The 12,034-nt window shown below is 43.0% G+C and overlaps 1 protein-coding gene across 2 annotated transcripts in view; it reads right to left on the minus strand.

Annotated features, from left to right (window-relative positions):
- The window catches only part of GRIK4 (glutamate ionotropic receptor kainate type subunit 4), a 759,832-nt gene that overhangs the window by 162,559 nt on the left and 585,239 nt on the right, over positions 1–12,034 (minus strand). For both annotated transcript variants that reach the window (XR_009632086.2, XM_060787230.2), the window contains exon 8: positions 4,426–4,587. Coding sequence is in view for 1 of the 2 variants with exons in the window: in XM_060787230.2 (XP_060643213.2) it covers positions 4,426–4,587 (162 nt within the window). In the remaining variant the exon portion in view is untranslated. The remainder of the gene's footprint in view (positions 1–4,425; positions 4,588–12,034) is intronic.

Raw genomic sequence — 12,034 nt, forward strand, 5'->3', positions numbered from 1 at the left:
GCCGAGCACCTCTCCTCTAGAGTAGAAACAGGTGAGAAGCCTCTTTAAAGCGTGTGCCTACCTGCAGCCGAGCACCTCTCCTCTAGAGTAGAAACAGGTAAGAAGCCTCCTTAAAGTGTGCACCTGCCTGCAGCCAAGCACCTCTCCTCTAGAGTAGAAACAAGTAAGAAGCCTCCTTAAAGCGTGCACCTGCCTACAACTGAGCACCTCTCCTCTAGAGTAGAAACAGGTGAGAAGCCTCCTTAAAGCATGTGCCTGCCTGCAGCCGAGGACTTCTCCTCTAGAGTAGAAACAAGTAAGAAGCCTCCTTAAAGCGTGCACCTGCCTACAACTGAGCACCTCTCCTCTAGAGTAGAAACAGGTGAGAAGCCTCCTTAAAGCATGTGCCTGCCTGCAGCCGAGGACTTCTCCTCTAGAGTAGAAACAAGTAAGAAGCCTCCTTAAAGCGTGCACCTGCCTACAACTGAGCACCTCTCCTCTAGAGTAGAAACAGGTGAGAAGCCTCCTTAAAGCATGTGCCTGCCTGCAGCTGAGGACTTCTCCTCTAGAGTAGAAACAAGTAAGAAGCCTCCTTAAAGCGTGCACCTGCCTACAACTGAGTACCTCTCCTCTAGAGTAGAAACAGGTAAGAAGCCTCCTTAAAGTGTGCACCTGCCTACAGCTGAGCACCTCTCCTCTAGAGACAGGTAAGAAGCCTCTTTAAAGCATGAACCCACCTGCAGGTGAGCACCTCTCCTCTAGAGTAAAACAGCTGAAATGCCTAAAATGACAGGAACGGGAGCCTAGAAACCCTTCTGACCCATAATGGGTCAATAGAAAATGGATCTTTCAGCAAAAACTAATATCTGCCCTCCCGATTTCGGAAAGCTCCCAAAAATTGATTGGGCCTCCTACCGAAAGCCTGGAAATGAAACAGGTCAAGGTTCACCCCAGATGCACAAGCCTAGTTTCTACTGAGTCATAAAATCAATGGGTAACCTTGGTGTGGTTGTGCTCCCGTGCTTATTCTAGGGTTGTAAGGATAAAGTGGAAAGAAGAGCCATGCCAAGCACCTTAATGCAACTGCAGAGAGGGAACGGGGTCATTTTTGTTTCTGCCATGGTCTTCCTTCTCCATCACAACTGGCCAGAGTAGAAGTAATGCTGCTTTTCTTAGTAGGGTTTGAGCAGCTCAAGGGTGTTTGTGCAAAAAGAAGTTTGAAATAATAATATTTTTTAAATGGATCTGGGGACTGGGGGAGACTTCTGGGGAGCGCATTTTACCCATCTCTAGGGAAGGGAGGAATATAAATGCATCACATAAATAAACTCATGAATATGATAAATTCAAAAACGAGGCAAATAAGCCTGGAGGAACCGAATTCTACATGCAATCAAACACTCTCTGCTAACAAACTACACGGAAATCACGGAAAAGATGAAGAGGCGTAGGAGTTCACATGAATGTACATGCCACCTTTCCATGGATCAAGGCCTTTCAAGAGGTGTACATAATATAACAAGCCTGCTTAAAATATACCAGGAGTTTTACAGGATGCATCATCACATGTTTCTCTCTGAGTATACGTGTCTTCACGTTGCTATAAGGTGGCCCGATGTATTTCAGAGACTTTTCTCAGGCAAGGAAGCCTCAGAGATGATTTTGCCATTTCATTCCTCTGAAAGGAATGTGGTATTTGCCTAACTACTAGCTTGAGCTGACCGTGAGCTGACCCTGCTTAACAGATAGGATCTGTTGCCTTACTTCCCCACATTTTCACTCTTGCAATGCTGGAACAAAATGGCTCATATATCAAATCAATTGTGCAGGAATGGTTTATCTGTTTCCATTTCTGAAGTGGCCAAATCCAAACCTCTGGAAAACTAAATATGATGCAAAGCCAGGCAAGATATGAAAGAAGCAGTGTCAACCCATTGGGGAAGATGTCTGACTTTCTTAACACATGCTTCTCTTCACTGGCATATCTTGCAGTTAGCGATAAACTACTGGGAGGTTATTTATTGTATTTATCATATTAGAAGCAAATTGAGAATACAATTATAATGTATAGAAACCAACCACAAACAAAGTTAAAAACTTGGCATTGTACTAAAATTTCTTTTGACCAGAAGTTAGCCACTTGGAGTGCCTCTGGTGTCGCTGCAAGACGGTCCTCCATTGTGCATATGGCAAAGCTCAGGTGGTCTGTGGTTTGCTCTTTTCCACTTTGTGGTCCCATTTCTTAAGGTTGGCTCTGCATCTCATAGTGCCAGAGCGCTGTCTGTTCAGCACCTTCCAAGTCACCCAGTCTTCTGTGTCCCAGGAGGGAATCTCTCTGTTGTGGCTCAGTCTAAGCCTGAGCTTTCTGAGCCTGAGTTTCCTCAGGACGAGGAGGAGGATGGGTTACAGATTTCTGAACATGTCCCTGTGGTTGAGGCAGGCAGTGTTGATACTGAAGACGAGACGGCGTTTCAGTTTCCCAGGGAAAGGAATGTTGTTTTAGAAGATGGTCATGATTTGGGTGAAACTTCACAGCTGCAGGTGGAGGAGTCGACCGCTCCATTTGTGAGCTCAGTGCCTGTCGATTCCCAGGCTGGCAAGTCCCAGGATAATGAGTTATTCGGCCTTGAAGGTGATGGGGATTTAGTTAGGGAGGACCGTTTGCAATTAAGGTTATGCGGAAGTGCTCAGTTTGCTAACAAATGGGAAGTTCGAGGTCAACGTAATGCTTTTATGCTCGGAAAGCATATTTAACGATCTGATTGAAGTCAACCCTTTGTCAGTGCAACATTGCTCACACCCTGTTAACTTCTCTGGAATTGCCTCGGCTTTTGGGGAAAGCTTTTGGTTCTTTGGGACTTTGGTTTTGATCTTGGTTTCTGGGGACTTTGTCATGCTGCCATGGATCCTTGTTTGACCAATGCTTGTGGATTATACTTCATGTTATTTGCCTTTAGACCTTGGAAACTCTGCCTTTGCATTTAAGATTCCATTGTGGCTATTGAACTTTTGCAACTTATTTCTATGTTTATGATTTTGCTTTTTCTTCAATAAACTACAAAACCTACAGCCTTGTTGTGTGGTGTTGTTCTGAGCAAGGTGAATCTATCCTGCATTGTAACACTCTCATCCGGTTTCAGCCCCTGATTAAGGTGCTGGATTTTAGCCTGGCACTTTTCGACTCTCGCTTCCTGAGATGTTCCTGCAATTATCTCTGTTGATCCTAGGAAGCTATTTCTTGACTTAAGTCATTGACTTGCTAGCTAATATTCGAACAGCAAATGGGTTGGAGATACCCATGCCTTAGTCCTTTCAGTACAGGCAACTACTTCCCAGTGGATGGCAGGTGGTGCAATAATGCCTAAACAGTATAATTTAACCAGTGGTGTAGGGTGATATTGTGGCATGCTTCATTAAGAGTCACATCCACAGTTTTAACGTGGTGAGATGTATTCCACAGTGGGCATGCATATTCAGCAGCACAGTAGCAAAGCACAAGGGCAGATGTCTTCACTGTGTCTGGTTGTGATCCCCAGGTTGTGCCAGTCAGCTTTCGTATGATATTATTTCTAGCTCCCACTTTTTGCTTGATATTCAAGCTTACTTACTTAGCTCAAGGATGACTGTCTTCAAGATGTGGTGTTTTGATAGTGGGTCCGTAGGTGGCTGTGGAGCCCTATTCTTGATCTGCATTTTCTCCTGCAGTGAGGACATCAGTTTCCAGATGGAAGGCGGACCCAGTCAGGGTTTGCTTGATGTGCCTTCTTCTTGGCATGTTTCTCCCTTTCGCCCTCCATTTGTGCCTCTTCGAATTCTACAGCACTGCTGGTCACAGATGACCTCCAGTTAGAGTGCTTGAGGGCCAGGGTTTCCCAGTTCTTGGTGTCTACGCCACAGTTTTTGAAGTTGGCTTTAACATCTCAGCAAGTGAGAGTCCAGAGTGACTCCTAGGTATTTTGGTGTGTTGTTATGCTTCAGTGGGATTCCTTTCCAGGTAAGGAAGGTAAGGATGTGCCTTCTTTTTCACAGGTCTTACTACTGAGGCACATATTTCAGAGAAAATCCAATCATGGGAAGGAAATAGCTTCTTCTCCTTAAACTTTTGAGTTTGACATTCAGAGAGTCACAGAGAATTCTCAGCTGTGGAGAAGCCACCTAAAGCATCTGCCAAAACCCGACAGAAGTGAGAAATTTCAGACAGCCTCTAGACTAAGCTGCTTTGGGTGAGAAGCTCAACAACAGAAATGTTGCTACCAGAAAACGCCTTGCTATCTGTAACTCCCAGCTTATGCTCCGAATACCGAGCCACTACGGATTTTGATGATCTTATTTTAATCTCACTTACTTCGTAGGAACATCAGCAAAAAAAGGAATAAGGTTTTAGAAATACATAAGACCCTTAAACGTCTTTTCCTTCCCAAGTTTGAATGGCGCTTCTTTACTTACGGCTGGTCCAGTGAAAGGTATGTGGTCACAGTTCTCCAGCCAGGACTGGTTGAGGCTCTCTGCAAACTCTTGGAAGAAAGCATGGGACTGGTTGAAAATAGAAAATGCCATGATGTTCACCCGGTCATCCAGAAGGCTGTCCAGTCGCTGAAGGGAAAACTCCTGCAGGAAAACAACAAACAGAAAGCAGAATTACAAAGAATGGAACATTGGTAGTTCACAAAGATGAAGAGAGATGACTCTGGCAACTGTAAGTAAAGTAAAGGTAAAGATTTCCCCTGACATTAAGTCCTACTCTGGGGGTTGGTGCTCATCTCCATTTCTAAGCCGAAGAGCCGGCGTTGTCCGTAGACACCTCCAAAATCATGTGGCTAGCATGACTGCATGGAGCAGTGTTACTTTCCCACCGGAGCAGTATCTATTGTTCTACTCACATTTGGATGTTTTCAAACTGCTAGGTTGGCAGGAGCTGGGGCTAACAGTGGGAGCTCACTCTGCTCCTCGGATTCAAACCTGCAACCTTTCGATCAGCAAGTTCATCAGCTCAGTGCTTTAACCCACTGTCCACTGAGGGCAACTGTAAGGAGGGTCAATGAAGACTTGGGCACTACCACTCTGAAGTAAGTAAACAACCTCACCTCTGGATACTAATATAGTGAGATATTCAATTTACATCTCATCTACTTCCCTCCCTTCAGCTTTGCTACTGGTTTTGCTGACACAACAGAGCTATAAAGCCTTTGGAGAAACCACAGCAAAAGCGCAACGTCTCTGATTCAAGGAGCTCCGAGGAGAACCAGAGATGGGATTAAGTGGTGCTTTGGACACAACTTCCAATACACACAAACTATGGATTCATTTATTTTCCACTTCAGGATAGTGTCCTATCAACCAAAGATACAGAGGGCAGGCGATGAATGGGGAGATTGCATATGCAAAGTTTGTGGCAACATTTGTGCCAAATGTCCATATTACAAATCCTGGAGAAGCTGGGAAGGAGACCGTGCCTGAAGAAAGCAGTCCAAGCATTTTGCTGGTCACGGCAAACCATTCTGTACTTTGTACAAAAACAGAAGATGGCACCATATAGTAAGCCTTACAGGATTGGCAAACACTACCAGCCCAGTTTAAGGGCAAGTTCATGATGGTTTACTTCAATAAGGCAGACCCATTAGCCAAATATTAACACAGATAGAGTTTGGGGAAATAGAGTTGGGAGTTGTAGTTACTGGGATTTATAGTTCACCTACAATCAAAGAGCATTCCGAACCGCACCAATGATAGAATTGGGCCGAACTTCCCACACAGAACCCCCATGACCAACAGAAAATGCTGTATTTTCTAATGGTCTTTGGTGACCTTTCTGACACCCTCTCACAACCCTCCAGGGGTCCTGACCCCCAGGTTGAGAAATGCTGCCTTAAGGCCATCCAACTCTCTTCACCAAGACAAGAAAACTTAATCAAAGTTCTCCTGACAAAAAGCCACCCATGCATAGATATAGATATAAATATATACGATTTACACACACACACACACACACACATGTATATGACATAGATTTGAAAAGGAATCCTAAAGAGGGACAATTATATTTTGCATGTTCCAGAGTAGCCAAACCAGACAATCGCCACATCAACACTGACAAAGAAACAAGAAATACTGTTTACCCACATGCATAATAATAATAATTAATAGTAATAATACTTTATGTATACCCCGCCACCATCTCCCCAAGGGACTCGGAGTGGCTTACATGAGGCCAAGCCCAACAACACATCAATAAAACAGGAAAGCAATAAACAAAACAGTACAATGCAATACAAATCACTATAAATCACATATAAACAATAACACACAAGGATTTAAAAACCTATAAAGAAATCACATATATTAGAAAGCAACACTTTCTCATTACTTTATTTTCCTGATCACCAGACTGAGCCACAGCAATGCGTGGCAGGGGACAGCTAGTCACATATATAAAATCAGCACTCTGGATAGCTCCTGATCACTCTACTTCTGAGTGATTAAACCTTGCTATCCAAAGTACTAGGCCTGGGCGGTTTCGTTCGTTAATGTTGTAATTCGTTAAATATTCGTTATTTTTAACAATTACAAAATGATTACAAAACTTATTTTCAAACCCGGAAGTGTTTTTTAAATATAGAAACGGCATCCTCCATCTTTTTTACGAGCTTCCGCCCGTTTCGGAAATGACGTTTTAGGGATGGAGGATGCTGGGTGCGCCGGGAGCCAATCCTGCGCTCCCAAGCACCGTGGCTGATTGTGATTGGGCGGTCTGCCCTTTAAAAGCGGCTCCGCGTGGCCGCATTGCTCATTGCTGGGGAAGGCGAGGAGACGGGAGGTTCGGGAGGGAGGCTTGGCTTGCATTCATTCATTCATTGCTGCTTGCATTCATTCATTCCCTGGGCTGGGAGCAGCGGGGAGGTTTTGCCCTGTTTTCACCCTACATTTTTAAATATTTCTGAAAAAAATTTCTTTTATTCTTAAAAAAATTCAAAAAATATTCTAAAAAAAGAAAAAAAACTTGTGTGCCTGTGTGTGTGTGTTTGTCCCTGTCCTGTGGCTGTGTTCGCTCCACAACAGGGCAAGCATTTTGTTAATTTTCCATTTTTAAATATTTCTGAAAAATATATTTCTTTTATTCTTCAAAAAATTCAAAAAATATTCTAAAAAAAGAAAAGAAACTTGTGTGCCTGTGTGTGCGTTTGTCCCTGTCCTGTGGCTGTGTTCGCTCCACAACAGTCGTTTTGCGCATGCGCAAATCGCGTCCGCCATTTTAACGAATCGATTTGTTATTACATTAACGAATCGACCCCCGTTTTAATAACGAAGTTTCGGAAGTTATTTGCGCATGCGCGGGGGTCCGCCATCTTAACGAATCGATTCGTTAATAATAACAAAATTTCGTAAATACCGAACCTTTTTAAAGGAAAATTTTGTAATTCTTTTAAATCACGAAACGCAAAAAACCCCCCAAAATGAATTGATTTTAGAAACAAATTTTTGCGTTGTTACCCAGGCCTACAAAGTACATTTATCTCATTGGGAAATGATAAAACATATTGTTGGTATTGGGTGTGCCCATCCCCTTGGCACACTTTGGAAAGAGAAAGAGAATTCAGTGTTGGTTGCAAGGATAACTAAAATGGTTCTCAGCAGTCTTGTTATCTCCTTTTGTGTTTAAGAACATAATGAAGTCTCTGATCTGCCACCACTGTAACTGACATGATCACACCGTTGTTGATTGTTAACAAAGAAGACCTTTGGTTGTAATATTTCAGAGATGAGAAATCATTGGAAAATAAGATGTGTTTGTATGCCATAAATTTTCTGTGCTCCGACAATAAATTATTCCTCTTGAGTCCTGACACAACGGCTTTGCTGCTCTGTGCTGGAGGCAACGGGAAACTCTTTCATCAAATACAGTTTTGGTAAATCCTTTCTCCATGGATTCAGGGTTCACCTGCAAACCACACGCTTTGAGGTTTTAGTCCAGGTTGAGCATACTTTAGTCCCAAATACTCCAGAATCAGAACTGTCCACATAGATGGCTGAGTGAGTGGCACCTTCACTTTCTGATAGTTCAATTGTGCCCAGACTTTGCTTCATCCAGAAAATGACTGTATAAAAACTTACCTTCAAGCTATAATTATTATAAGGCATACATGAAAGATAGATGAATTTAACATTCAGAGTCTCATCTTTATGACATCCCACAAAAATATATGAAAAACTCAAATTCAAGCCACTTCTGGTCCTAAGCCTTTGGGGAAAGAGATGCTCAGCTGAAATCTACCTGCAACTTTGCCAGCAAGGCATTGCAGTGGAACAACGGGTTAAACTAATGAACTGCTGAACTTATATATTTACTTATTTATTTACTATATTTATATTCTGCTTTTCTCTATCCCGGAGGGGACTCAAGACAGCTTACAGATAGGCAATAATTCAATGCCTTCATAACAATATACAGTTAAAATACATTAACATTAAAATTAAAATCAAAATTAAATAAATCAAAAAATATTACTATCAGAATAAAACCACACAATCTGCAATTGTAATCCAGGTCATTCCAGTAGTCATTGCACATAGTTTGAGTTAATCTAATTGCACTATGGTTCTTCTCTGAAGACCTGATCCCAGAGCCATGGTTTCACTCTTTTTCTGATGGTCAGGAGGGAGGGAGCTGATCCAACATCACTGGGGAGGGAGTTCCACAGCTGAAGGGCTACCACCGAGAAAGCCCTGTCTCTCGTTTCCACCAATCACACATGCGAAGCAGGTAGGACCAAGAGCAGGGCCTCTCTGGACGATCTCAATCTCTGAGATGGTTTATAAGGGGAGATCCATTTGGATCCTTGCTGACTGGAAGGTTGGTGGTTTGAATCCATGGGGTGGGGTGGGTGCCCACTGTTAGCCTCACCTTCCACCAACCTAACAGTTTGAAAACATGCACATGTGAGGAGATCAAAAGGTACCACCTCGGCAGGAAGGTATACGGCACTCCATGCAGTCATGCTGGCCACATGACCTAAGAGGTGTCTATGGACAGCACAGGCTCTTTAGCTTGGAAATGGAGATGAGCAACATCCCCAGAGCCAAAGATGACAGGGGAAGCCTTTATCTTTATCTGTGTATCATTGTTTCTAGGCATTGAATGTTTGTTTGCCTTTGTGTTTGTATATGCTGGAATACACCCTTAGTGCCCCTGGGGAGATAGGGCAGAATATAAATAAATAAATACATACATAAATAAATAAATAAATAAATAAATAGAAACACAACAAGATCAATCAGACAAGATCACTCTGCTGGTTGTTGCATTGGATCACACGTTGGACACTTCCCAAAGTGTCTAGGACTGTGTGATGTATCGGCGAATAATGTGTGCAGATCCCAGTAAGGTGGCCTTCTGCAGCTGGCAGATGGTAATTTTGTCACTGCTGGTTGTGTTTAAGTGCAGGCCAAGGTCTTTAGGCACTGCACCCAGTGTGCCGATCACCACTGGGACCACCTTGACAGGCTTGTGTCAGAGTCTTTGCAGTTCGATATTTAAATCCTCATATCATGTCATCTTTTCCTGTTGTTTCTTTTCAATCCTGCTGTCACCTAGGATTGCAACATCAATGATGCATTTTTTAACACGATTGTGAGGTCAGGAGTATTGTGCTCCAAAACTCTGTCTGTCTGAGTTCGGAGGTCCCAGAGTAGTTTGACGTGTTTATTTTCTGTAACTTTTTCAGGCTTGTGATCCCACCAGTTCTTTGTTGCAGGCAGATGGTATTTGTGGCACAAGTTCCAATGAATCATCTGAGCAACGGTGTTATGCCTCTGCTTGGAGTCTGTCTGCACGATCTGCTTGCAGCAGCTGAGGATGGGATCTATTGTTTCATCTGCTTCCTTGCAAAGTCTACACTTGGCATCTTTCGTTGACTTTTCAATTCTGGCTTTGATGACCTTTGTTCTAATGGCTTGTTCTTGGGCTGCCAGATTCAGGTCCTCCGTCACCTTTTTCAAAGTTCCACTGGTGAGCCACATATTATTATTATTATTATTATTATTATTATTATTATTATTGTCAAAGGATTTCATGGCCGGAATCACTGTAGACCTCACAGCCTCTGAGGATGCTTGCCATAGATGCAGGCGAAACGTCATGAGAGAATGCCTTTAGAACATGGCCATATAGACCAAAAAACCCTACAACAACCCATTTTTATTATTATTTGAAACACAAGTTGAGTCCACAGCAGACACTCTGCTGGCTGTTGTATTGGATCACACGTCAGACACTTCCCAAGTGTCTAGGACTGTGTGATGTATCAGCGAATAATGCATGCAGATCCCAGTAAGGTGGCCTTTTGCAGCTGGCAGATGTTAACCCTGTCAGCGCCGATTGTGTTTAAGTGCAGGCCAAGGTCTTGAGGCACTGCACCTAGTGTGCCCATCTCTACTGGGACCACCTTTACTGGTTTGTGCCAGAGTCTTTGCAGTTCGATCTTTAAATCCTCATATCATGACATCTATTATTATTATTACCGGGATTGTGGCACAGCTGGCTGAGTGTCAGCTGCATTATGATCACTCTGACCAAAAGGTCATGAGTTCGAAGTCAGCCCGGGTTGGAGTGGGTGTCCAGCCATTGTGTAGCCTGTTGTCGACCTTTGCAACCCAAAAGACAGTTGCATCTGTCAAGTAGGAAAATAAGGTACCATCTTGTGTGGGAGGCTAAATTAACTAATTTATGAGGCCATAAAGAAAAGATTCCGGGGAATGTGGAATGCGGAAGAACTTCATCGGTGTCGCTGGTAGACGATGAAAGCAGCAGCTCCCCTGGCGGCCAGAAAAAAGTTAAATAGCCTCTATGTATTGTCTGTATATGTTGTTTGTCAAACTGGCATTGAATGCTTGCCATATATGTGTATACTGTAATCCGCCCTGAGTCCCCTGCGGGGTGAGAAGGGTGGAATATAAATACTGTAAATAAATAAATAAATAATAATAATAATAATTATTATTATTATTATTACATAATGAACTGCTATAAACAGTGTGAAAGTATGTTTTTTCTGTCTGTTTGAAAGCAGTGAGTGGAAATAGTTCTGCAATAAGATAAAATATCCACAACAAATGCTTTCAAGCCACTGCTTATTTTGAAAAGTATCTATCCATGCATCCTAAGTATGAGTCTTTTTAGAATGCCAGGGCAGAAGAGTAACCCAAAACATGCCCAACCGTCTTTTTCAGAATTTATTGCCTTGACTAGAACTAGCTTAGACCTTCAGAAGTGAAGAAAATGCCAACTTTGCAAAGTCAACAGCCAGAGCATGGCGCTTTTTTGCTTTCTTGACTCAGCAGTGAGGATGCAGACTAAATAATAATATTTGTGTGCATGCCTTGATGTGGTGGCGATACCTCTCTCCAAAGCGCCAGCCTGGCATTATTAAATAATAGAACAGAAGTGTGTTCCTGGGGAGACGGCTTGGAGGAGATATTGCAGGGCAAAAGTCCCTCTTCAGCCACTGCTGTTATCTGCAGGGGGCCTGACCCGACACACTCAAATTTTACAGCATCAGGAAAACTTCTCAGGGTGACCCAAACCTTTGGCTCTTGGAGAATTTTTTGTCTTAATCAAGGGCAGCCTCAAGAAGACTTCAAAGCACCTGCTGGATCCAGTCGATATCACCTACAGTGCGTTATTATGACTTACCAAATCATAAGACGTGTTTAAGACATCATTTCACACATGAAAGTGCTAAATTTATATTTCTTTGCTCAGTCAAAATATGGGGAATACATGCAGCAGTGAAGAGTCTGGTCCTGAACAGTACTGAGATTATAGGTTCTTGTAGGTTTTTTCGGGCTATAGGGCCATGTTCTAGAGGCATTTCTCCTGACGTTTCGCCTGCATCTACGGCAAGCATCCTCAGAGGTAGTGAGGTCTGTTGGAAATAGGAAAATGGGTTTATATATCTGTGGAATGACTGGGGTGGGGCAAAGAGCTCTCTGCTGAAGCTAGGTGTGAATGTTTCAGCTGACCACCTTCATTAGCATTTGAAGGCTTGGCTGAGCCTGGGAA

Source organism: Anolis sagrei, chromosome 7 (genome assembly GCF_037176765.1).
Source record: "Anolis sagrei isolate rAnoSag1 chromosome 7, rAnoSag1.mat, whole genome shotgun sequence".
In the NCBI taxonomy this organism is placed as follows: domain Eukaryota; kingdom Metazoa; phylum Chordata; class Lepidosauria; order Squamata; family Dactyloidae; genus Anolis; species Anolis sagrei.